Here is a 27,227-nt window from a genome sequence, read left to right on the forward strand (position 1 = left end):
ATAAATCTTTTATGACCCACAGGCGCACATGCTATTTTCTTACATAGTATCGTGCTACATAACAACATATAATTTGTAACTGGGAGTCATAAAAAACACTGAGGGGGCGAAACAGAATAAATCACTAGTCTCCAAGCATGTGATTGAGAGAAACTGTTTTGGAGACTTATACTTATGGTGTAAGTGTGGTTCTTAGAGGTTCTTAGTGCGGGTCACTGTTCCATCCATTGAGTAGATCATACCCCCTTTTCCTCACTTAATTTAAGTCGTAATTCAATAGTTTCCTATCATTTGCCGACTCCAAGCATCACCAGGATTTGCCTGTTCCGCTTTTCAGTTTGCAAAATATGTTGCATAATGAACTGTAGTGCCTACATTGATGACATGTTTCAGATAAATATCTGTATTATTAATAATAGACTATTACTACTTATAGACTATTATTATAAAAATACAAAGTGGACGGAGAAATGTCGACCTACAAGAAGAAACTCTGTAACATGTTTGCCAAAGGAAGCTGTGCTAGTGGAAATGATTGCACTTTTGCTCATGGTCAGCGAGAGTTGAGGACATTCGAAAATCCGATTTACAAGTCGCAGCTCTGCACTGCTTATGAGCAAGGGGGAATTTGTACTATGGGTCGTGACTGCCTACTGGCACATGGAGAAGAAGAGCTCCGAACTGACGACGTTCCGGTTGGCGGTGCGTCCAGTGACTTGCAAGTACCAGCCCCAACGCCGCTTTTCTTCGCTCAGGATAATGCGAATCTGCCCGCGCCGGAAGCCAAAAAGGGCACCTATAAGGTAGGACACCGGAAAAGGTAAAATTTTGCGTTGCCTGATCTAATTCAAAAAAGATAGAATGGCTACATTCAGCTCCCCGTAAAATTATTGTGATTTTTCAACTCAGTTAAAATGGCATACTTTGATAGAGCACTTGGACTGAACAAGAAGTGGGGCATTTTTTGAATAAGACTAAAAATTAATCTTTGTAATTGTTGGAGCCGATAAATCTTTATGAACTTCATTTTTAGGATTATTAATTTGTTCAATACTCAACAGGTAGCAAATGCTATTTGTTGAGGTATTATTTCAGATCTTTCTTGCTGGCCACCACTCTGTTCAAGAAGCGCAGCAGTGTATGCCATCAGCATGTGTGCGCCACATTGTGTTGAACAACCCTCTGAAGCAGTGCAGTTATATCAGTTTGTTTGTTCTTTAATGTCCTTTCAAATTTGTTCTATATTGATTCACCCTATGTTATCCCCAGAAGTTGAAAGAAACTACCATACAGCCCGACCGAATTATCAACCAAAAATCAGTTGAGGTCTTCTTAAGAAGTTATTACAATAGTTGTAAATAAAACAAATTGAAAATTACGTATTTGTTTTGAAACTTTCTGAGAATCAACAGAGAATCAACCATGAGTCCACCAACCAAGCATTTTGTCAAAAAATTAATACCTTCAAAAAAATTAGTTATGAGTAAAATATGCATGTAAGGCCCAAAATGAAACAGAAATTAAGCTCACTGCTCTCAAGCTTGAATTTATCCTTCTACAAATGTGGCATTAATTTTATCCACCCACTACCCGAAGAACTGAAACCAACGCAGAATTAATTGTACCAAAGCGCCCGAGTCCCGCCTTAACGAAGCTGGAAATTCCACTCATTTCATTTAATTATCAGAAAGCACAGAATCCTACAAGATAAAATTAAAGCACCCAAAAAACTACCGTTTAATTCAGTTATACCCCGACTTTGTAAATGCAGTCGACACTGTGTGCCATCACCCACTTATTGAAAGACTTGAAAATACCATTCAGCATAGCTTTCTCAAACTAGTGGGCCCTACTGTGGGTAACAGAAAACAATGTGTAAAAACATCTTAAATATCCCTAAAATGTTAAATTGGTTCGATCTTCAGACCCTTGACATATTGAATATTACTACACTATTTGATAAAAGCAAGTTCACATCTCGACAGTTAAGGTACAGCAGACGATTGCAAAGTGATAACATAACCATAACCAAGATATTGCTAGTCTGTTCCTCGAACAAACTAGACTAAACTGGAGCCAGAACCAACCATAAACTAATTTCGAGCCATACCATTCAGCATAGCTTTCTGAAACTAGTGGGCCCTACTTTGGGTAACAGAAAACAATGTGTAAAAACATCTCAAATATCCCTAAAATGTTAAATTAGTTCGATCTTCAGACCCTTGACATATTCAATATTACTACACTATTTGATGAAAGCAAGTTCACATCTCGACAGTTAAGGTACAGCAGACGATTGCAAAGTGATTACATAACCATAACCAAGAAATTGCTAGTCTGTTCCTCAAACAAACTAAACTGGAGCCAGAAGCAACCATAAACTAATTTCGAGCCATACCATTCAGCATAGCTTTCTGAAACTAGTGGGCCCTACTTTGGGTTACAGAAAACAATGTAAAAACATCTCAAATATCCCTAAAATGTTACAGTGGTTCGATCTTCAGACCCTTGACATATTCAATATTACTACACTATTTGATGAAAGCAAGTTCACATCTCGACAGTTAAAGTACAGCAGACGATTTCAAAGTGATAACATAACCAAGAAATTGCTAGTCTGTTCCTCGAACAAACTAAACTAAACTGGAGCCAGAACCAACCATAAACTAAATTCGAGCCATATCATTCAGCATAGCTTTCTGAAACTAGTGGGCCCTACTTTGGGTAACAGAAAACAATGTGTAAAAACATCTCAAATATCCCTAAAATGTTAAATTGGTTCGATCTTGAGACCCTTGACATATTCAATTTTACTACACTATTTGATGAAAGCAAGTTCACATCTCAACAGTTAAGGTACAGCAGACAATTTCAAATCAATACCATAACCAAGAAATTGCTAATCTGTTCCTCAAACAAACTAAACTGGAGCCAGAACCAACCATAAACTAAATTCGAGCCATACCATTCAGCATAGCTTTCTGAAACTAATGGGGCCCTACTTGGGTAACAGGAAACAATTTGTACAAACATCTTAAATATCCCTAAAATGTTATATTGGTTCGATCTTCAGACCCTTGATATGTTCAATGTAAGTGCACTATTTGACGGAAGCAGGTTCACATCTCGTCAGCTAAGGTACAGCAGACGATTTCGATGTCATAACATAGCCATAACCAAGAAATTGCTAATCTATTCCTCAAACAAACGGAACTGGAACCAGTACCAACCATAAACTGAACTGGAGCCATACCATTCGGCATAGCTTTCTGAAAATAATGGCCCCACTTGGGTAACAGAAAACAATGTGTAAAAAACATCTTAAATATCCCTAAGTTGTTAAATTGGTTGGATCTTCAGACCCATGACATATTCAATTTTACTACACTATTTGATGAAAGCAAGTTCACATCTCAACAGTTAAGGTACAGCAGACGATTTCAAATTAATAACATAACCATAACCAAGAAATTGCTAATCTGTTCCTCAAACAAACTAAACGAGCCAGAACCAACCATAAACTAAATTCAAGTCATACCATTCAGCATAGCTTTCTGAAACTAATGGGGCCCTACTTGGGTAACAGGAAACAATTTGTACAAACATCTCAAATATCCCTAAAATGTTAAATTGGTTCGATCTTCGGACCCTTGATATGTTCAATGTTAGAGCACTATTTGACGGAAGCAGGTTCACATCTCGTCAGCTAAGGTACAGCAGACGATTTCGATGTCATAACATAGCCATAACCAAGAAATTGCTAATCTGTTCCTCAAACAAATTGAACTGGAACCAGTACCAACCATAAACTGAACTGGAGCCATACCATTCTGCATAGCTTTTTGAAACTAATGGGCCCCACTTGGGTAACAGAAAACAATGTGTAAAAAACATCTTAAATATCCCTAAGTTGTTAAATTGGTTGGATCTTCAGACCCATGACATTCAATATTAGTGCACTTTTTGACAAATGCAGGTTCACATCTCGACAGACAAGGTACAGCAGACGATTTGAAAGTCATAAAATATCCATTACCCAGAAATTGCTATCTTGCTCTTCGCGCAACTAAACTGGAGCCAGGAGAGTGATCCAGAAATATACCGGGTTATCAATTCGACAAGTTTCCTTGTTCAACCAATATACGTAACTAATGAATTGAAAAGGCCGTTGGTGTTCACTACACACCCCAAACAGACGAGTATTAACTCTCTTCCAAAGCCATTGCCCATCAGGTATTTAGGGTTACTGCAGACCGGGTCAGTGTCTACGTGGTTCAACCATCCGTACTAACTGGGATAACTTAGCTCACCAAGTCTTACGAGCGGGCAACCCCGGCCTCAGAGGTGATTAGCTGTGCGAGTCCTAGAAAGGAGCGTGAACGGTTATTACGCTGAGAACCAATCGTCTTGTTATGTCCACAGTAGTCACTTGTCATCCAAATTCTTTTCTTAATTGTTGATTGGTTGATCTGTTATATAGTCACCCAACTGATTAAATGAATCCTCGCTTTGGTAATATTGTGGATTTTCCAAGAACTACTGTGAGTTCACTAACTAGAACTCAACCCTGAGATTGTTCCCTAATAGTACTAAAATCAATTAAGGGTGCTTTTGAAGTTATTGAACCATGTTCCTGTAAAGCAACTAGTTACAAGTATGTTAAAGCTCTCAGCAGCTAAATGTTTAGTCTCTACTCAATGAGTGCAAGTTTTTAGTCTATAGGAAGTGAAAAGCAGTTTGGGGTATATTAACCAGTAGCCCGTTTTCAAAGTTAAGTTAACAAAGAATATGTTTACCCGAATTCTTTAGTTTTAAAACAAGGATTATTAGTTTCAAAAGTTGACAGATATCTGTTTAACCACTCGTCGCAATTAAAACACTGCTCCAAAACTGTCTTTAATTGGTTTCATAAATTTTGGCTCAAATCAAGTCTCATGTATTCTCCTAGTTTTTGGAATTAAGATAGTTGACCGAGTTTTAACCAAAATAGTTTCTTCATATGAGAAAATTCAAAGTGTCACTTTTTTGGTTGATTGCCAGAGTCAATATTTCATAGAAGTTCGTGAGAGGGGATCAGTTCAAAATCGTTCATTATGAGCGTTAATATATATTATTTTGACGCTTCTTATCCAATTCAGTTTATGTAAAATTACTGAACTGTGAATTGTAAATTAAATTAAAACTTTATCAGGCTTTTCAATAGAGGATGCAATTCGAGCGCATTTGCGCTCTTTCAATAACACCCAGGGACATCACATCAGTCTTAAGATAGTAAATAAAATTAAATAACAGATAGAAAATTACAGAATTTGATGTGCTATCTTTAATGGTAAAAATTTGTTTTGTTCAACTGAGTAAAGCACCAATTTTATCCTTATGGATTTTGGTTGTTTGCAGTGTTTTAAAATCCGGGTGGCTGTTTCATGTACTTTAGGTAAAATTTTCAAAAAGTCATACACTATAGAAAAACAATTCGAATTTACCAAGTTTGATCTATTTTTCAAAAACCAAAGGGTTACTTGCAGCCATACAACTACTATGGACCTTCAGATTAACCCCCTAGGAGATAGAGGGATGATTAATTTACCTAACTATGCTCCCGAGGCAGGGCCTAAAAATTAAACAAATGTTAGAACCCTTCTCTTAAGAACAATCAGACAGTAAAATACTCTCCCTTAAGTTTTGAGCTGTCGTTTAGGGTTTGGCAGTTGTGTCAGCATTAGTTTTCGTGTAACCAAATTTCGGAAGAGCATTAGTTTAGCATTTCAATATTGTAAAGGAGCTTTGATGAAATTTTTTTTGTACTGAACAAAAACCTTCCTGTTATGGTTGTTAGTTTTAACTTTTGAACAAGAAGTTCGATTTTTTCAAGTAGTTCAGCGCTTTCACGTTGGAGAAACAAATTGCTGTAGATGTTTCGGGAGATTGAGAGTCCTTTTCGTACAGCCACCGTAGATTGGCAATCAACATTGAACTTCGGGTATATCGAAATAAATTAGTGGAATTTTGGGAAGTTTGCATTACAAAAATCACGTTATCCAATTTACTTATTTGCCATATTCACGTGGTCTTTGAGACGCGAATTTTCAGCAATTAATACACCTAAGTATTTAGTTACGTTCCTAATCTTCGCGAGATAGTGCTATTCCTATCCTTGAAGAGCATTTCAACTGCTATAGTCAGGTTAAGAAAAGGAATTTTGCTAACGATGTTAATCTGCTGTTGAATTTCATATTGATTAATAGCCGCCCTCATCTCAGCCGGCTATTATAGCGCTCCTATTTTTTTCTTCGTCGAACTTTTTTTCGCTTTACCATTTTGCCGCTTTTTCAGCATTTTGCGTGAAATCTTTTTGACTTCTCTAGGCTAGTTTCTCTCTTCTCTCATTCTGCTAAAAGTGAATTTGAACATCAGTTGCTCAACAAAGCAAATCTAAATGAACAGAGTCAGAATAAAAAATTGAAGTCAGAAATAGAAACGGGATAAACCCATAAAGCCCAATTTTAGATGCCCGCTATTTGAACGTCGTTCCTATAAGTCTTAGTTACCATCTCTTATGCTTATTGGTATTGATAGTAGCCCCTGTAGCCTCTCTCTAAGAAACAGAAGTATGTTCAACTACGAAATGCCATCAAAATAAATCGAATTAAAAAAATGTTTTTGTACAAAATTTTTTTTTCGATATCTTCTATTCTTTCAATCCCAATCATGCTTATTGGAATCAACGGCGGCTATTTTCCGGCAATCTGCCGGGTATGTTTAGTTCTTAGAGGGAAATGGGGTGAATTATCACCGACATGTTGCAAAATTTTTGATAGAGTGCAACGTTGCAATGATCTGACTAGATGTCTCCAAAGACTACTTAGTGTTTCCTTTCAATACGATTATTTTCAAGCAGCTTTAAACAAGCACTCTATATGCCTTGTGAATCGTTTTGCGCTAAATGATTCTGCTTTTTAACTCAAGATAGCTTATTATAGCGAAAACGTTGTACGATAAAGAATGAGTCTGATGTTTCTGATTAATTTTTTCGATTGCATTAACAGTTTAATGTTTCGGACGAAAAACGAGTTGACGGTCTGCTTCAACTTTAAATTATGTGAAATATCGTAAAAGATTACTATACATGAAACGGTCAATTGTTATTTTTACACGGAAGAATTGATATTGGACCATGGTTACCCTTACCATTTTTCTTGATGTACAGAAATAGTTTTGGACAGCTTTTAAACAGTGAGAAAAATACCCTCCCTGAATCTCTTTGAAATGATATCTTGAACTGTGGGTGCCAATACAGAAATTCAAGCTTTCAACAAAAATGACACCGTGAAGACCAATTGTATACCAGTGTCATAGTTGGTTAAGGTAAAATGAATTGGTGGATGGAAATTGCTTGCAGATTGAGAAAAGTTAAGCTGACTTCAAATAGACTGACTCTATCAAAGCTTTTCGGTAACCTTTCTGTACTCCTACCGAAGAACTTGTTAATATTGCATGCTTTCTATTTTTTGTTTTGAATTTATAAGCAATTAATTTAATTTTCTTATGGTACTAACCGCAATTTCGGGAATGATTTTGATTATTTTTTGTTTTCCAATCAACTTTCATTCATTTGATAGCCTTTTTTCGTTTTTCTGATAACTGTTGTTACTTTGATTCGCAAAACTTGTGCTCGCTTTTAATAAATGTGAATCATTGCTGCAACCCGGTCTCTTTGTTCGAAGTATTCTTAATGTGTTGATTAGATCACGAAAACAGCGATTCCTTCGATGTATTTTTGAATAAAAGCGGAAATGAGAATTTAAATTAGGGAATGTAAGTGTCATGCAATATGACGTACCGCTTATTTACTTTGTTTAGCAACCACAGATTGAAGTTCAGAAATAAGCAAAGAAATGATCTCTTGCTTCCTATTGTTTGACTCATGAAAATTGATGTTTCGATGGCACTTAGTCGGTGGCGGGGTTGGGCTACATGGAAACCTTTATGCAATTGGATAATGATCGGTCATATTGACCGTATGTACCAGTCTTATAGTTTAAGTACATGAATATGACTAATTTCTGCCATGACACGTTCAAAAAGAGATCGAAGTTTCAATTTCATACTTCGATTTCATACTTCAGCAACAAGTTGGTTAAAACTGTGATAATCAGTCATCTTTAGGTATTCCAGTATAGTTAATGGTTTGAGAAAGAGTAAATTGAAATTATCATCTATAATGATTGGACGACAGGGATTGCTATTCAAAAGTTCCCTAAGTTTATTGGACCCATCGCAAAATCATTTGAAACTCGATTATGATGAACGGTAAATCACTGTTAAAAGTAAAACTTTAGTTCTGATAAGAGTTCCAGATGTAGGTTCATTGCAGCTTTGATTATGCAATAGTCCTTTATATCATTGTTCTTTTAATCAAAGAGAAACTCACGTCACAAATCCGGTGGCTGTTTGTTTTCCTGGATTTTGTACTGCTAATATCCTAAGATATAGAACGTTCTATTGGATCTTCTGTAAACAAAGTTTCCGTCAAACACATGACGTTTGACAGAACAACCTTCAATGAAAGCAAAGCTGAGCAATGTTAGCGCTTAAAGATCATATTTTAAAATGAAGTGCAACTATGTTTACCTTTTGTCTAGGTGATATGTTGAGAAATCTCTTCAGATCTTGTTGCCGGAAACGTCCGGGGTTTGGCGATCTCCTTGTAAGACTTAGAATCTGTGTTTGATTCAATTTAAATATCAAAAGATTTTCTCTGATTCCTTCAATATTGCTTGCTAGAAACCACCAGCGGTCGCACTTCACCAATAGATTTGACCTCCACTGCTTTGGAACGTTCATTTTTGAAATAAAAGCATATGTTGCTTCTTTTCTCGTAACAACGGCGATTCATTGTTTTGCTCCTTTTTGCGATTTTTCAAAATTGGGACCAAGACTTCTTCAACGGTCTTGTTTTTCTCTCACTATTAGCAATCCCTCTTAGAAATGATTTTTTCCAAACAATATCTCAATGCATACGATAACAAAAACTAAACAATAAACAGGACTACTCCATGTTCCCGATATTCTCCTAACTCCCGTTCAAGATATTCCAGCCTTTTGTTCTGCTTCTCCACTGTTTCAATGAGAAGCAGCGAAATTTGGCTGTTATTTCAGTTGTAGAGGTCATCAGGACTTTTAAGATGCAACTTCAACTGAAACTTAAGCTCCTCCCACTTTCACTGTATTTTGAAAGCCTTTTTTCGTTTTTCTGATAACTGTTGTTACTTTGATTCGCAAAACTTATGCTCGCTTTTAATGAATGTGAATCATTGCTGCAACCCGGTCTCTTTGTTCGAAGAATTCTTAATGTTTTGATTAGATCACGAAAACAGCGATTCCTTCGATGTATTTTTGAATAAAAGCGGAAATGAGAATTTAAATTTAGGGAATGTAAGTGTCATGCAATATTGATGTACCGCTTATTTACTTTGTTTAGCAAACACAGATTGAAGTTCAGAAATAAGCAAAGAAATGATCTTTTGCTTCCTATAGTTTGACTCATGAAAATTGATGTTTCGATGGCACTTAGTCGGTGGCGGGGTTGGGCTATATGGAAACCTTTACGCAATTGGATAATGATCGGTCATATTGACCGTATGTACCACTCTTATAGTTTAAGTACAGGAATATGACTAATTTCTGCCATGGCACGTTCAAAAAGAGATCAGTTTCAATTTCATACTTCAATTTCATACTTCAGCAACAAGTTGGTTAAAACTGTGACAATCAGTCATCTTTAGGTATTCCAGTATAGTTAATGGTTTGAGAAAGAGTAAATTGAGATTATCATCTATTATGATTGGACGACAGGAATTGCTATTCAAAAATTCCCTATGTTTATTAGACCCGTCGCAAAGTCATTTGAAACTCGATTATGGTGAACGGTAAATCACTGTTAAAGGAACAACTTTAGTTCTGATAAGAGTTCCAGATGTAGGTTCATTGCAGCTTTGATTATGCAATAGTCCTTTATATCATTGTTCTTTTAATCGAAGAGAAACTCACGTCACAAATCCGGTGGCTGCTTGTTTTCCTGGATTTTGTACTGCTAATATCCTAAGATATAGAACGTTCTATTGGATCTTCTGTAAACAAAGTTTCCGTCAAACACATGACGCTTGACAGAACAACCTTTAATGAAAGCAAAGCTGAGCAATGTTAGCGCTTAAAGATCATATGTTAAAATGAAGTGCAACTACGTTTACCTTTTGTCTAGGTGATATGTTGAGAAATCTCTTCAGATCTTGTTGCCGGAAACGTCCGGGGTTTGGCGATCTCCTTGTAAGACTTAGAATCTGTGTTTGATTCAATTTAAATATCAAAAGATTTTCGCTGATTCCTTCAATATTGCTTACTAGAAACCACCAGTTGTCTCACTTAAACAATAGATTTGACCTCCACTGCTTTGGAACGTTCATTTTTGAAATAAAAGCATATGTTGCTTCTTTTCTCGTAAGAACGGCGATTCATTGTTTTACTCCTTTTTGCGATTTTTCCAAATTGGGACCAAGAGTTCTTCAACGGTCTTGGTTTTCCTTCACTATTAGCAATCCCTCTTAGCAATGATTTTTTCCAAACAAGATCTCAATGCATACGATAAAAAAAATAAACAATAAACAGGACTACTCCATGTTCCCGATATTCTCCTAACTCCCGTTCAAGATATTCCAGCCTTTTGTTCTGCTTCTCCACTGTTTCAATGAGAGACAACGAAATTGGGCTGTTATTTCAGTTGTAGAGGTCATCAGGACGTTTAAGATGCAACTTCAACTGAAACTTAAGCTCCTCCCACTTTCACTGTATTTTGCACTCCGAGACCATTTGCTGCTGCAATCGCTAAGACATCTGCTATGAGGTAAACGGACCCCAAATGAAATACAGTAGATGTGCATAAAAATGGACAATAATAGACTGGAATAATTTTCATTTCTGTGCTGGAGTATAGCTATTATTGTCATGGTCAAAACCTGAAATTGTTTTACTGAAATTACTTTGCAATGACTTACTGCAATGAAAATGTAATGGTAAAAATAACTGCTGATGTGATCAAGTCGCATCCTTTGTAACGCTGAAAGAAACGTCCAGCATCGTGCTACCAAGAAGGAGGCAAATAAAAACGCTTAAAAAAACACGATACACTCAGAAAAAAGTCTTTTAAAAATTTTTGAACTTGAGATATTCGCCCACGAGTTGAAGAAACAGCCATCTGAATTGAAAATATTATCACATGAACACACATATAGAAAGGAACTGGAAACTCATCTCTTCTGACTAATACGTAGTTAAAGATTATTGAGTGTATCAATTGTGCCTTAAGCCATATCAATAACAATAATTTATTTATACTTGAAAATGCATCACTTCGGTTCTGTCGATTGTCCGAAATTATTTATAAATGTCATTATTAATGACTTTCGAACGAAGCTTGAGGTAATTACAACAGTCCTGTCTGTTTTATGCTATTTTTTTTGCTTGGTCGTTTTGACTTCTCAACATTGATTTTTGCGTGATCTAAATTGCTCTCGCTCTCATTCACAATTTTAAGCAGCTGAATGCAAACCCTCCATCCGTGTAGTAAACTACGATAGAATCAAACCCCCGTCAGTCTTTCGAGAGCAATTCGCTCGACGTCCGAAGTCCAACCCCCATCCACCCGTCCGCCCGGTGTAGCGGGCCACAGTAGAATGGAACCCCCCCCCCCCCCCCCACTATTTCGAGAGCAATGCTCGTCCGACAGAAATCGTTTAGGTTTCAATTTTGTCTTGCAATTTTAGACGGCTCTCTGCATTCACTTTATGAAACATGGCAGTTGTCATCTCGCGGCATCGTGTACCTTTGCCCACGGCAAGGAGGAACTGACAAACGTCTCTGCACCGGACACTAATGACCCAAAGTACAAAACCAAGTTGTGTCTCCGCTTCGAGCAGGACGAATTCTGTCCAAACGGGGAGTTGTGTGTGTTTGCACACGGTGAAAGTGAATTGAAAGCCCAGTCGAACACGGGAGGGAAGAAGACGGCTCTGTACAAAACTACCCTTTGTCATAACTTTACTACGTTGGGTGTCTGTCCCAGTGGGAAGAACTGTTCCTTCGCACATGGTCGATATGAGCTGAGACCCGTAGGCTTTGATGGTATGTAGTCTTTTGGTGCCAGGACAATTTACCCAATTCCGTTTTACCCAAGCCATTATACCGAATGTACTTTGATATTTTTGTTCAATAATACGACTACAAATTAGCAGTGGCTTTTACACGGATATTTTAACAGTGTCCCGCTTTTTCACCCATATTTATTTAACCCCCTATCATTTAACCCCGATTTATTCACCCGTCTATCATTTAACCCCTCTTCCATTTCGCCCCAATTATAATCTTTTATAAAATAGGGACTCAAGGACCATGGCCATGCCTTAGCGGCCCGTGGGACTTGATATGAAACTATCACAACCGAACATGGGATTAAGTTATCTACTTAATTATGACAAAATATGCCTTTAATGTCGACTCCTAATTGGCGGGATGAAATGATATAGGGATTAAATGATAGAGGCGTTAAAAGATACGGGGTTAAATGAATCGGGGTGAAAAGTGGAACCATTTTAACATAGTTAATGCCTCAGGGGCCGTGGGACTTGATATGAAACCATCACAACCGAGTATTAAACAATTAAGTCAGTATTATTAAATAGTAGTTACATCCTAAATTTGACGGCATATGGTCATTGGTTATACAACAAAATCCATGCTTAGTTTTTGGAGTTCGCTGGCTATGATGGAAAAATTGATCTAAAATAACTGAACTTGAAATTGTTGTTTTGCTTAAGCGTTTCTTGAACATTTTTTGACCAACATATTTTATGTCAGAAGATCATTGACAGATAAAAATATAAAGAATTTACATAATTTAGTTAGCATTGAGATCTTACAATGCTGTCATGAACATTGATGCCCAGGGGATTATTTACCATCTGTGCCCGATACTGATTCGACATGGTTAAGAAAAGTCATGCAAGTATTCAGCCATAACGACATCAGAAATCATGAAGAACAGTCGATTCAAAGAAAACTGAAAACTCAAAACTGATTAATTTATATTAAACCATTGTACTCCTTTATTAATTCAATAATCAAATCAATCTCATTAAGTTTTAAGGCGGCCAATGTAACAAATGCTAAGCAGGATTGTCAGTTGCTTAGCTCAGTTGGTTAGATTTACAACCATAATCTTTCCTCCGAGATTTGAGATGTGTTTGTTTCATTATTTAGAACAATTATTAGCATTATTCATTCTTACAAAACCGATAATCAATATACCGTCCCCTCAGGTGTAAAATTGCTCAAAAAATTTTTGATTATTTTAAATGCAGTGTATAAAGTGTGGACGTTATTTGTGTTATGCAGGTGACTTTGAAGCGAAGATAGTCGAGAATCCAAAATGGAAGTGTGTGCAATGTAAGATCTACTTGCAGGCTGGTCATTGTAACCGAATCAATTGCGATTACGCTCATGGCGAGGACGAGCTGCGTCACGAGAATCCAGACACCCCAAAGGTCATCAAAGGAAACTACAAAACCGTTCTGTGCAATAACTTCATGTCTCGGGGCTTCTGTTTTCACGAGGACGCCTGTACCTTTGCTCATGGGCAGCATGAGTTGAATTCGGGCAAGGACGCCACCAGTGCACTCAAGTTGATCAGAGAGACTAATGTGATCAGAAAGCGAACTAAGGGACCTGTGGGACCTCAAGGCGCAATGGCTGCGATGGGTCCGTTGAATCCCTTCATGGCGGCTGCCTTTCCTGCTGACCAGAAGCTTTTTGCCGAGTTCCTCGAGTTCAAAAAGCTGAAACAGCAAACTGATGTGGCTGCAGGTGAGAAATACATCCTCGTGACTCTATTTTTAAACAAGCGTGGTTTTTTAGTAGCCGCGAAGCGACAGCGAGGCTATTATTGACCTCAGTGTGGTATTTAACAATTTTAAATAAATGAATTGTGTTTGGACGTTGTCATTTCTCTGCGCTTTGAAGAGAAGTTCTGCTAATATATCACGCAATGTAGTGGATACGGTCAATGTCAAAAGAACAAAATCAAAAGAAACCGCATAAACCGATAAAACCCGGTCAAGAACTTGAATCATGTATAGTTTAAGAATCTAACTAACTGAAACTAAACGCCGAATTAGAACACTTTTTTAAACCGAGAAACTTAGGAAAATATTCTGCCAATTTCTATCTCTTTTTAATAGCCGCGAAGCGATAGCGGCTATTATTGGGGACATCGTGGTTTTTTTTAACTCGTCGTCTCCATCGATGATTCTTACGACCTGACTTCTTGGAATTGACTTCAGTGACTTCTATTCCTTTGCAATTAAAATTTGTGTACGTGACGTCATTTCTGCTTTTAGGTCAATTGCGTGACTTGCCTCACTCGAAAAAATGACTTCTGAACTCACTTATGAAACTTTAAATTTTATGAACATTTTAATTAAAAATCAATAGTGTGCATCTAAGTAGTTGCAAACTTATATGCCCTAATTCTTTAATATCAGTCTTGAGTTTTTGGTTTCGAATATCAATTTTGAAAAAGCTCCCCTTATAGACCGTATTTGTCATAAAATTGACAGGCCGAATCTAACCTAAAAAGTCTAGTGGTCTATTAAAGAACTGCTGGTCTATCTTATTTCTTTAGTTGTTTCAATTCATGGAAGGCCACAAGCGTCTATCGCGGCTTTTTTCCAGCAATCTGCCGGCTATGTTTTCTGTTTCGCAATGTGCGTCAACGGCGGCTATTTTCCGGAAATCTGCCGGCTATGTTTCTTTTGTTTACATTGATTCGCTCGGCGAGGAGATATAAGCTATTTGAAAGGCCAGTTCTTTCGGGGAATACTTCGAGTCGTTTCCGGAATTCTGCCGGCTATGTTTTTTATTCCGGCGTCAAGATTTTTGTTCCGACTATATGTCACGATCACTTCTAATCTGCTTTTTGTTCATTCGTTTATGCAATTTCAACTAAGTTGCGTTCGTGGCGTCATTTTTCTTTCTTAGTGGGAAGACTTTTGTTCATTTGTGTGATTAACTTTTTGGCCACATACCTCACTCTAAAAAATGACTTCCTCAGTCTGAAATTGACTTTTTAATTGCTCTTGAACGCAGTTCATAGCAATTATAGTAAACGTGTGTGTCTTTTTTTATGCAAATTTTTCGCTTGACAGTTTTGCTCTTTTCTTCTAGAACATTCTTTGACTTCTCAAGTGACTTTTTCACGCTTTCGTTCTTCATTTTTGAGTGATCTCTATTGCTCTGAAGTAAAGCTAATATAAATTCGGTTGCAGAATAAGTGAGGTATGTGCTCTGTAGCGCAGTGGTTAGTAGTTGTGGCTGTGGATCGGGAGGGCAGTGGTTCGAATCCCGGCGGAGGAAAATTTTTTTTGCACCCATAATTTGATCTAGGCTACAGCCCCTGAATTAAATTGCCTCGCCTGTCGTTCAAGAGCAATTCTTCCGACATTTGTCGGTTTATGTTTAAATTTTAATTCAAAGATATAAGGTCAAGTGAGTGCGTGTCACTCTAATTGAAGATTATTTGAGAGCAGCTAATATAGGCAGCACGTATTTTCGTTTCGACCATATGACGTCAATCTCTTCATATTTGCTTTTTGTTCTTTCTTTCATGCAATTTTGATGGAATTGCATGCGTGACGTCATTTTTAACTATTATTGGAGCGAATTTTTTGTTCATTCGCGTGATTTAGTTTTTGGTCACACGTGACCTAAGCTGACTCTCAAAAATGACTTCCTCACTCTGATATTGACTTTTCTTCACTTCAATTCAAAGAGGTAAGGCCACGTGAGTGTGTGTCATTCTATTTGAAGGTTATTGAAAGCAGACAATAGAAGCAGCAGTAAGGTATGGATTCTTAATCAAAATATAACATCTCAGCAACTAATAAAAAATCTTTGGTCATTTTTACCATTGCTTTGCGACTGCTGATCTGCAAAACTATTGAGACTCTTTTCTGGCAATCTGCCAGCTATGTTATATTTTGCGGTAATGTTGGCGACTTGTTCAATCGATTGCTACTGTTTACAGCTGTTTTTCTCAATTGAATAAAATTGGATACATCAAAATAATTTTTGCCATATTTTGTATATTTTCAATAGCTGCGAAACAATAACGAGGGAATTAGTGCCCTCTGGTGGTTTTTGTAATCTACTGTCATCGATATATTTGTTACGACCCTTTTATCACTCGCCAAGAAGTCAAATTGCTTTTTTTTCATGGTGAATTCTATCACTCTCCAGCTGAATTCGAGTGCGTAATATGTTTTTACTGTTTAATAGCCGCCCTCATCTTCTCAGCTGGCTATTATCGCGCTCCTATATTTTACATTTCAAAGAATTTGAATTGTATTGGGGCGCTGTCTTTTTTTAAGATCTGTTCACACATTTTCATGATTTTTGGAAGTCAAATTGGTTTTGCGGCGTGAAATTTTATGGCTCTAATTTTAAAGTAGATTGAGAAAAAGGTGTTTGAACAAAAATTCGCTTTCTCGCTATTGGTTTTTTGTTCATGTGCGGCAATTTCACTTTGATTTTTACAGTTTTCTCGATTTTTTGGATCGGATTTTTTTCTAAATGGTTTTCACAATCCATTCATAGTCCGTTCTTGGTCTAGTTTTCTGTTTAATCAATGAAAATTCTTTGAGTTGTACGTCAGGACTTGTCCTGCTATGTTTTTTTACTTCGTCGAACAAAAAAATGTTTCGCTTTACCTCATTTTGCCGCTTTTTCAACATTTTGCGTGAAATCTTTTTGACTTCTCTAGGCTAGTTTCTCTCTTCTCTCATTCTGCTAAAAGTGATTTTGAACATCAGTTGCTCAGCAAAGCAATTCAAAGAGTCAGTATAAAAATTGAAGTCAGAAATAGAAACAGGATAAACCCATAAAGCCCAATTTTAGATGCCCGCTATTTGAACGTCGTTCCTATAAGTATTAGTTACCTCTCTCTAATGCTTATTGGTATTGATTGTAGCTCCTGTAGCCTCTCTCTAAGAAACAGAAGTATGTTCATCTACAAAATGCCATCAAAATAAATTGGACTTAAAAATGTTTTTGTACAAAAATCTTTTTTTTTTCAATATCTATTCTTTCAATCCCAATCGTGCTGATTGGAATCAACGGCGGCTATTTTCCGGCAATCTGCCGGGTATGTTTGAAGGTTTACATGTCAATCTTGTGATAAACTGTTGAGCGTACATGACTTACTCACTCAATAAAATGACTTCTGTGCATAGAAGTTGTTTGAATTAAGAATTAATCTTTTTGAAGATATTATTAATATTTTCAAAGAAGATTATGCAAGCTAAGTAAAGATAAGGCGAATCCTGGCGGGGTCAAATGTTTTTCTACCCGCCTGTCGTTCGAGAGCAATTCTTCCGACATTAGTCGGTTTATTTTTTGTTTTTGTTCTGACTGTCCTTGTTAGACTACAGATGAAGCTATCGCCGCTATTTTGTGGCAATCTGTCAGCTGCGTTCGAAATTTGTTATCGAAATAATGACAATTTGAAATCAGAATCTCATTTTAATTGCATTATTGTCATTGGTCTTGGGGATTTTTTAATACTCTGGGGGTCTCAACAGTCATTTTTGCCGCTTTTGTATGGCGATCTTTTTTCACTTTTCTGTTCAATTGGTTTTTATGTTTATATTGGTTGAAATTTTCTGTTGGTGCTGTTATTGAGACGAGAGGAGACACTTTAATATTTGATAGACCAGTCTTTGTTGAAATGAAAGTTGTGAAATCAGACATGTTTTCAATTTTTCTCTTCGAGTTTTATTTTGGGTTCTCTGCATTTTTTTTTATCACGGGAATAGTCTCTCATTGAACAGATACGGTATCAAAAAGTCTCTGGAGAATGTTTGATGGACGTCGCAAATGGACATTATTCTAAAAAATACATTGAAGATGTGTTTATTGTCCCGGCAACGAACTGGCAAGTCCTTGCTTCAGTGTGGCTGTATTGCATGGCTTCTTGAATATATGCTTTAAAGCCGCTATGTGAAGAGTTTAATGAAATAGTTTGCAGATTTTGCTTTTAAAAAGAAATTTTTTGCGTGTTTTTCAAATTGAATGGCGTAATTAAGCCAATTCCAGAGTTTTTTATTATTCTTTTTCTGCTAGCGCGTTTTGATGAATTTTGCTTTCAAACTAAGGATGGTAATTTTGGTTACAAAACTGACAATGGCACCAAGAACCGTCTATGCTAATTTTAAATAGCCGTCAGTCTCAGTGGTTATTATTCGGGTGTTTTTTTTCTTATCGTTTTAAAGACCTGTGCACACTTTTTGATGTCAGTTAGAGGTCAAATTAAAGCTGGTGATTTTAGTCTCGGTGTAGTAATACAAGGAGCAAAAAAGAGTCATTTGACTCTTTGTCTAAATCACTTTTAAAGTTGAGTCAGAAATTGGTGCGAAAATTTTCGGTTTTTGAAAGGTATTTTCTTACGTGCGGCAATTTGACTTCTAATTTTGCTGTTTTTCTGTAGATTTTCTAACTAATGATCTCAAAAGGTCATACATCTTCTCCATTAATGCAAAGTTGTATTTTTAATGCATTACAGGTCTGTTGATCGTTTCAATGACTTGGAAGCTGTTTTTAATAAAAAATATCACTTATTTTTTGCGCATTTTTGTTCTGTTCAACTGATGACCGGCCTCCTCAGCTCTCTAAAAAAAGTCTTGGTGGAAGCTATGAGGTATTTCAACTATCATTGATTTTTGAGTCTTCTCCAGTTTTGTTCTTTGTTTTATTACTTAGTCTCATTAATGACAGTTCTCATTAGTGTTTTTCAGGACTGTAAACACTAATTGTTTTAAAAACTATTAGCGATTTTTTTTGGTTTTGCGTATATTTGTTGTACTTTTTGTTATCATATCACTAAATCTCATTAATGACAAGTCTAATCGGTTGCTAATGAAGCTGAAATAATAGAATTAATTGAGATGATTTTTAATAGCTGCAAAGTGATAGCTGGGGCTCTTTTTGGCCGTATCTTGGTTTTTTATTTCTTCAAGAGTTTTGTTACGACCATGTGACGTCACAAGTTCTTCAAATCTGCTTTTTGCTCATTCGTTCATGCAATTTCAACTGAATTGCGTGTGTGACGTCATTTTCCACTCTTCAAGGCTTAGTTTGTTTTGTCTGATCAATACACAGTTTGTAATGTTACATAGCATTTTTTTGTTGTACACATTTTAAGGACGCGTATTGTCAAAAATTAATAATTGCTCTTCAACGAAGTTTGGGACATTTATTGTAAAAGTGTGTCTTTTTTGTGCAAAATTTTTGCTTGGCTGCTCTGCGCTTTTTTAGAACGTTCTTTGACTTTACAAGTGACTTCAAGCTTGTCTTTGAGGGATTTCAATTGCTCGCACTCCGAAGTATAGTTTGTTGGGAACACGATTAAAGCATATGAAATTTTAAGGAACTCGTTGCCGAGTGTTTAAAGCTTCTGCTGAGTCCGGAGGTCTGGGGTTCAAATTCGTCACTGGTCGGATGTTTTTGTGCCCATAAAAAGTTAACTAGGCTAGGGCCCTTGAATTGAATTTCCCCGCTTGTCTTTCGAAAGCAATATATCCGTCGTCAGTCGGTTTGTTGTATTCGTTTTTAATGATTTTTTTAAAAAAAATACCTAGGATCATATGCTTTGTTGACGGTCTTATTTTGAATCCTTTTAAAAGATAATGATTTTCAGTCCATTAGTTATTTCAATTCTCTGTATTCTAAGGGTACAAGCAATTCTTTGAAACATAATTCAGGACTTGTCCTGCTAGGTTTTTGAATTCGTCGTTTTTTCAGGGCTTTGTTACGACCTTTTGACCACCGTTAGCAAATTTTTTTCTGTTCTACTACTGTGCAGCTGAATTTGTTTGGTTGACATCCTTTGTTTTTGCATAGAATCGTTAATTGCTCTCGAACAAAGTTTACAATTTTCGTTTTCCGTTGGTGTTTTTGTGTGATTTTTTGTTTGATCGATTTTTGCCTGCCCTTTGACTTTTCGTCCTCATTAACGGCATAAACAGGTACATATGGATACACAAGTAAATAAAACTGTTTTCTGTTTAGTCAATGAAATTTCTTTGAACTGTACGTCAGGACTTGTCCTGCTATTTTTTTTTATCCATCGTCTGACGCTCTTTTTCGTTTTACATTTCACACAAAGCTGAAAAAGTCGAAGTTTTTTGAATGAATGCTTCTTCTCACTAACGGCATTTGCGCGCGTAAAGTCATTTTTCATTCTCTCTCTAGTAAAGGTTTTAAGATCGTTTGCGTGATTAGATTTTTATCATACGTGACCTAACTCAATGACTTTTGCACTCTAAAACTTAAGTTTAATTTGAAGTAGTTTATGGTCAAAGGAACTTATATGTGCAGTAAAGGTCCCTAATAAAAAGTTTCTGTGGAATGAATGTTAACAAGCTTTGTTAATTTACCGCTGAATGTTTTTACCTAGCTTTTTGAACGCGTCGATTTTTTTTTTGTCAATTTAGATCTGTATCTGTTTCTATCTCTATTATATGGCATGTAAGTCTACCCTTTCGCAGCTATTCCGGCATCTGTCGGCTATGTTCATCTTTGTTCATTCTATTATTCGATTGAGTTGTGTGCGTGATGTCATTATTCACTTCTATAGCAGTTGATTTTTTGCTCTTTCGCTAAGTAATTTTTTCTCACACATGACTTACCCTACCATGCTCTTAATTAGGAAAGTCTTTCTTACTAAATAGAGGAGTTGATATCAGTTGAGGGTATCTCACTATAGTTGAAGGTCAATTGAGGGAAGCTATTAGAAGAAGTTCGTAAAGATGAGTTCTTCAATATCAAGTTTGATTTTCTTCTAGTTTTTTAATTGCTCTCAAACGAAGTTTGTAGCAATTATATTAGTCCTGTCGGTCTTTTTTTATGCGATTTTTCGCTTGACCGATTTTTTGTCTGACCCATTTGTTTTTTCGTCCTCTAAAACGGGATAAACAGGTGGCGCTCGGAGGGGATTAAGTGCTCGTAGATGCAAAAGCCTTTCTAGTTTCTAAGTATCTGATTCGCCAAAACTGTTTTGAGGAGACAATTTCAGGTTGAGGCGGTGGTTCTTAGTTTTAAAAGTTTGACCCACTCTGCTCCCCCCCATGCTAGCATCCCCAATCCCCAGCCGGCTACTACTACCAAAACCAACCGCTCGCCCGTCGTTTGAGAGCAATTCGTATATTTGTTGTACTTTTTGTTATCATATCACTAAATCTCATTAATGACAAGTCTAATCGGTTGCTAATGAAGCTGAAATAATAGAATTAATTGAGATGTTTTTTAATAGCTGCAAAGTGATAGCTGGGGCTCTTTTTGGCCGTATCTTGGTTTTTTATTTCTTCAAGAGTTTTGTTACGACCATGTGACGTCACAAGTTCTTCAAATCTGCTTTTTGCTCATTCGTTCATGCAATTTCAACTGAATTGCGTGTGTGACGTCATTTTCCACTCTTCAAGGCTTAGTTTGTTTTGTCTGATCAATACACAGTTTGTAATGTTACATAGCATTTTTTTGTTGTACACATTTTAAGGACGCGTATTGTCAAAAATTAATAATTGCTCTTCAACGAAGTTTGGGACATTTATTGTAAAAGTGTGTCTTTTTTGTGCAAAATTTTTGCTTGGCTGCTCTGCGCTTTTGTTTTAGAACGTTCTTTGACTTTACAAGTGACTTCAAGCTTGTCTTTGAGGGATTTCAATTGCTCGCACTCCGAAGTATAGTTTGTTGGGAACACGATTAAAGCATATGAAATTTTAAGGAACTCATTGCCGAGTGTTTAAAGCTTCTGCTGAGTCCGGAGGTCTGGGGTTCAAATTCGTCACTGGTCGGATGTTTTTGTGCCCATAAAAAATTAACTAGGCTAGGGCCCTTGAATTGAATTTTCCCGCTTGTCTTCCGAAAGCAATATATCCGTCGTCAGTCGGTTTGTTGTATTCGTTTTTAATGATTTTTTCAAAAAAATACCTAGGATCATATGCTTTGTTGACGGTCTTATTTTGATTCTGTTGAAAAGATAATGATTTTCAGTCCATTAGTTATTTTAATTCTCTGTATTCTAAGGATACAAGCAATTCTTTGAAACATAATTCAGGACTTGTCCTGCTAGGTTTTTGAATTCGTCGTTTTTTCAGGGCTTTGTTACGACCTTTTGACCACCGTTAGCAAATTTTTTTCTGTTCTACTACTGTGCAGCTGAATTTGTTTGGTTGACATCCTTTGTTTTTGCATAGAATCGTTAATTGCTCTCGAACAAAGTTTACAATGCTTGTTTTCTGTTGGTGTTTTTGTGTGATTTTTTGTTTGATCGATTTTTGCCTGCCCTTTGACTTTTCGTCCTCATTAACGGCATAAACAGGTACATATGGATACACAAGTAAATAAAACTTGTCTCTTTCTGTAGAGTTTACCAAAGCTACAGAGAAAACAGATTCATTTTTTGGCCAATTTTATGAATTATGACTCTTTGTACATCCCATTTAACACCCAACGCGACTGCCTTCTAAAAACCCGAAATGCACCATTCATTCCCTTCTACTCCCTCACTTCCCCTATCTTAGTTAAGCGTAAGCTCAAGCAAGCTAGCTAGCTACCAAAGCCAACTGGTCTCCAATCGTTTGGAAGCTATTCGTCTGATGTTAGCCATTGTTTCCAGTCTTTTTATGGCGCTTAATACCTAAGAGGTTTCTTGATCATCAGTTGTGATATTATTTTTAATAACCGCGAAGCGATAGCTGCTATTATTGGGGACATCGTGGTTTTTTTTTAATTCGTCGTCTCCATCGATGATTCTTGCGACCATTTACTTTTTCAATTTCAATAAATTCTACTGCTTTGCAGGTAAAATTTGTGTGTGCGTGAATTAGTCCTTTTTCCTTAGAGCGTGTGTCTCATTAAAATGACAGTCCGAATCTAGACCAAAAAAGTTTAGTGGTCTATTAGTCTATTAGAGGACTGGTGGTCAATCTGTGTGTCTTATTTCTTTAGTTGTTTCAATTCCATGGAAGGCCGTAAGCGTCTATCGCGACTTTTGCGGCAATCTGCCGGCTATGTTATTACATTAAAGACGTTATTTTATAGGCTTGAGCTTTACGTCGTCATTCTAGTGTCTGAAATTTATGGCCTATGTTGTTTTATTGGAGGTGGATCTTCTGCCATGTGTCAAATTGCCAGGTCTGGAGTTTCTAGATTTGAATTGTTTTTACTCTTCCCCGCTTTACTTTTATTTTCGTTGGTATTGTTCGTCGGCGCTCTCCTCAATTAAGATTTTTATAGCTGCCAAACTGTAAGCTGAGTGGAGCTATATTTCGGTGCTGTTGGTTTTTTTACATTTCAAAGAATTTGAATTGTATTGGGGCACTGTCTTTTTAAGATCTGTTCACACATTTTCATGATTTTTGAAGTCAAATTGGAGTAGTGATTTTGGTGACGCCGAAACAGGAAGTGGAGTGAAAAAGCCAGTGGTTTTGCGGCGTGAATTTCTTTTCTCTAATTTTGAAGTAGAGTGAGAAAACGGTGTTGAACAATAATTCGCTTTCTTGCTAGTGGTTTTTTCTCATGCAGCAATTTCACTTTGGTTTTTACTGTTTTTTTTCGATTTTTTGTATTGGATTTTTTTCTAAATGGTTTTTCCAATCCATTCATAGTCCGTTCTTGGTCTAGTTTTCTGTTTAGTCAATGAAATTTCTTTGAACTGTACGTCAGGACTTGTCCTGCTATTTTTTTTTTTGTTTCATCGTCTGACGCTCTTTTTCGTTTTACATTTCACACAAAGCTGAAAAAGTCAGTTTTTTGAATGAATGCTTCTTCTCACTAACGGCATTTGCGCGCGTAAAGTCATTTTTCATTCTCTCTCTAGTAAAGGTTTTAAGATCGTTTGCGTGATTAGATTTTGATCATACGTGACCTAACTCACTCAATAAAATGACTTTTGCACTCTAAAACTTAAGTTTAATTTGAATTAGTTTATGGTCAAAGGAACTTATATGTGCAGTAAAGGTCCCTAATAAAAAGTTCCTGTGGAATGAATGTTAACAAGCTTTGTTAATTTACCGCTGAATGTTTTTACCTAGCTTTTTGAACGCGTCGATTTTTTTTTGTCAATTTAGATCTGTATCTGTTTCTATCTCTATTATATGGCATGTAAGTCTACCCTTTCGCAGCTATTCCGGCATCTGTCGGCTATGTTCATGTTTGTTCATTCTATTTTCCGATTGAGTTGTGTGCGTGATGTCATTATTCACTTCTATAGCAGTTGATTTTTTGCTCTTTCGCTAAGTATTTTTTTCTCACACATGACTTACCCTACCATGCTCTTAATTAGGAAAGTCTTTCTTACTAAATAGAGGAGTTGATATCAGTTGAGGGTATCTCACTTTAGTTGAAGGTCAATTGAGGGAAGCTCTTAGAAGAAGTTCGTAAAGATGAGTTCTTCAATATCAAGTTTGATTTTCCTCTAGTTTTTTAATTGCTCTCAAACGAAGTTTGTAGCAATTATATTAGTCCTGTCGGTCTTTTTTTATGCGATTTTTTGCTTGACCGATTTTTTGTCTGACCCATTTGTTTTTTCGTCCTCTAAAACGGGATAAACAGGTGGCGCTCGGAGGGGATTAAGTGCTCGTAGATGCAAAAGCCTTTCTAGTTTCTAAGTATCTGATTCGCCAAAACTGTTTTGAGGAGACAATTTCAGGTTGAGGCGGTGGTTCTTAGTTTTAAAAGTTTGACCCACTCTGCTCCCCCCCCCCCCCCATGCTAGCATCCCCAATCCCCAGCCGGCTACTACTACCAAAACCAACCGCTCGCCCGTCGTTTGAGGGCAATTCGTCTGACGTTAGTCGGTTATTTTTCTTGTTGTTGACCTTTATCTGTTGCTCTATTTGAGAAAGAGGTAGGAACGGTTCAATCACACTTATTAAGCCGTCTTACGGTCATTTGGAAAGTTTTTCTGTTTCAAGCTGCTCTTTTCTATTTAAAAAAATAAGGATTTGTCTTTTTTAGGGAATGTGCCTCAGTTTTTTGGAGCGAATCCGAATGCTCAGATGCGAGCAGCTGCCGGCATCCCGGCTCTGCCTGGAGCGTTTGACCCATTGAAGTTGATGGCCAACCCGGCTAATCATCCGATGTCAGTGAACGATTTGGTATCTGCTCAGTCCGCTGCCGGGTACTATCATGCTGCGGGCGCGACCGGAGGAGGTTATCGAGGTGCAGATGATGCAACAAGAAATGGGAACAACATTAAGCGGGAAGCGCAGAGGTCTAGGTACCATGGGGCAAATAACGGCAACCATAACCAGATGAATGGTGGGAAGTTTGAGCGACAGAAGGTGTTCGGCAACAATCCTCGTGGACCACAGGCAGAGTACAGCTATTAAGAAAAATGAGCGAAGAGTTTGGAGACAAAGAGATCGGAGAGACTGAGATTCGAACCGTACCCAAAATATGAGTAGTGCAGAAGTTGATGTCTATTATTATTATAAGATTCTATCCCTTGTCTGTTATTATGATACGAGTAACTGGACATTTCAAATGTCTGGTTGTGTTTGTTGTTGAGTTCTGACTACTACAATTTTATTGTTGTTATGATGATTTATAATCAGTTATTGGTAGTAATATCACACCTATTTGTTATTATCTACAGTACTATTCTATATTATTAATTCCAACCTTGTTGTCGTTAATCACCCATTGATCAAAAAATCATTTCTGAAAATACACATTACCCATCGTTGAGTATATCTTAGACCACTGCTATTTCGACGTTTTTGAGTTAGCAATAGGATTGAATCGATGCCGATAAGCCTTAAAGTGTGAAGCATTAATAACTAGTGATGAAAAACAGGAGTCTAAGATGCTCAATTTACAACCGTACGCGATTTCGATGTCCCATTTCCTTACCGATCCATTTATGGGGAGTCGATTTATTTGATGGACAGAATGGCTCGTTCGATAAATGGCGGATTCAAAGATCAAGAACGTATGTAAAGAAAAACATTGAAAAGTCATGCAATCGTTGATAGCAATTTTGTCATGCTAACATTAGGGCGTCATTTTTGGGAGCTCAAATTAATTTCGATTCGATCACTTTTGTCACTTGTACAATAATGAATGTTACCACACGGCTGTTAAAGGCTCCGGGAGGTTATCAAAACTCCCGAGGCGTAAACGACTAATTGAGTAACTTCAAGACGGCGATAACAACCGTTTGGTAATATTTTAATCAAATCTCGTCGCGATTACAACAGTTGTATAAATTCATCACACTAGTGATTAGGCTACGATCATCACTCTTTTGTCGCCTTGTTTTTTATATAATGAAGCGGTGGTGATAAGATTTAGTTAACTTGTTACTCCACCGGTAAATTATGCAGCTGTGGTTACCGCAACGAGAGTGGATTAATGATTTGACACGAATGACGTCTGGAAAGGTTTATTGGTGCTGTTAGAAGTTGCGTAGTGATGTTTCCTTTCCTTCGGTTGATTTTCCTCCAATTGTTAGCTAACCATGATAAGATTTAATCAGAAAGTAGTGGATAATGATGCGTTTGATGCCCTTTTTGACCTACTAGTTGGAGCCACGTCTATTAATGTGATACTGGATGATTATAGTGATTACAGTTCAACTATGTTCCTTTTCTGTGTTCAGAATGAAACTTTTAATCCTCATCTTTTTAAAGCTCGAAGAAGTCAAGGGCTTTTAGGATTCGTGAGCCATAAGAAATTGAGAAAAGAAAGCTTGATTTTTGGAAGACGTGAAACAATAGATAATCGGTGCAAATGGTGTATTTTATTGAGTGAAGACGAGTAATTACTATCAAGCAATGTTAAAACGGGATAAACACTTAGCGCCCAGCGGGCATTAAGTACCATTAGAGGCCCTCAGCCGTGTTTAGTAGTCCTTAATGTGGTAAGTGTGATGAAGCTAGCGGGAAGGCCATAGTTTGCGGGAAGGTAATACGGTCATTTTTAGGAGTTTTTGAGCCCAAAATATTGCAATTGTTCGTGTTTTTTCGTCATTTTTGAATTTTTTGTTGGACCACTCTAAAATCGAGGCTTGTTAATATTAATAAAGGTTTTTATGACCATTAATAAAGGTTTTTATGACCATA

The 27,227-nt window shown here is 36.9% G+C and overlaps 2 protein-coding genes across 2 annotated transcripts in view; one reads left to right on the forward strand and one right to left on the reverse strand.

The window, feature by feature from the left end:
- Positions 1-27,227, reverse strand: part of LOC142352206 (uncharacterized) — a 354,267-nt gene that overhangs the window by 309,929 nt on the left and 17,111 nt on the right. The gene's annotated exons all lie outside the window — the stretch shown is intronic.
- Positions 398-26,784, forward strand: LOC142343443 (uncharacterized). The gene is made up of 4 exons (XM_075395175.1): positions 398-803; positions 11,820-12,177; positions 13,447-13,914; positions 25,120-26,784. Exons 1-4 carry the CDS (start codon positions 471-473, stop codon positions 25,491-25,493), a joined length of 1,533 nt encoding a protein of 510 aa, XP_075251290.1. The 5' UTR covers positions 398-470; the 3' UTR covers positions 25,494-26,784.

This window comes from Convolutriloba macropyga, chromosome 1 (genome assembly GCF_964194025.1).
Source record: "Convolutriloba macropyga chromosome 1, txConMacr16.3, whole genome shotgun sequence".
Taxonomy (NCBI): Eukaryota; Metazoa; Xenacoelomorpha; order Acoela; family Convolutidae; genus Convolutriloba; species Convolutriloba macropyga.

Bases quoted from the DNA above. Each gene is read 5' to 3' on its own strand.
- LOC142343443 (XM_075395175.1), top strand. From the start codon at position 471: ATGTCGACCTACAAGAAGAAACTCTGTAACATGTTTGCCAAAGGAAGC. The intron at 804-11,819 runs GTAGGACACCGG...TTGCAATTTTAG, and splicing joins CCAAAAAGGGCACCTATAAG to ACGGCTCTCTGCATTCACTT. The intron at 12,178-13,446 runs GTATGTAGTCTT...TGTGTTATGCAG, and splicing joins GAGACCCGTAGGCTTTGATG to GTGACTTTGAAGCGAAGATA.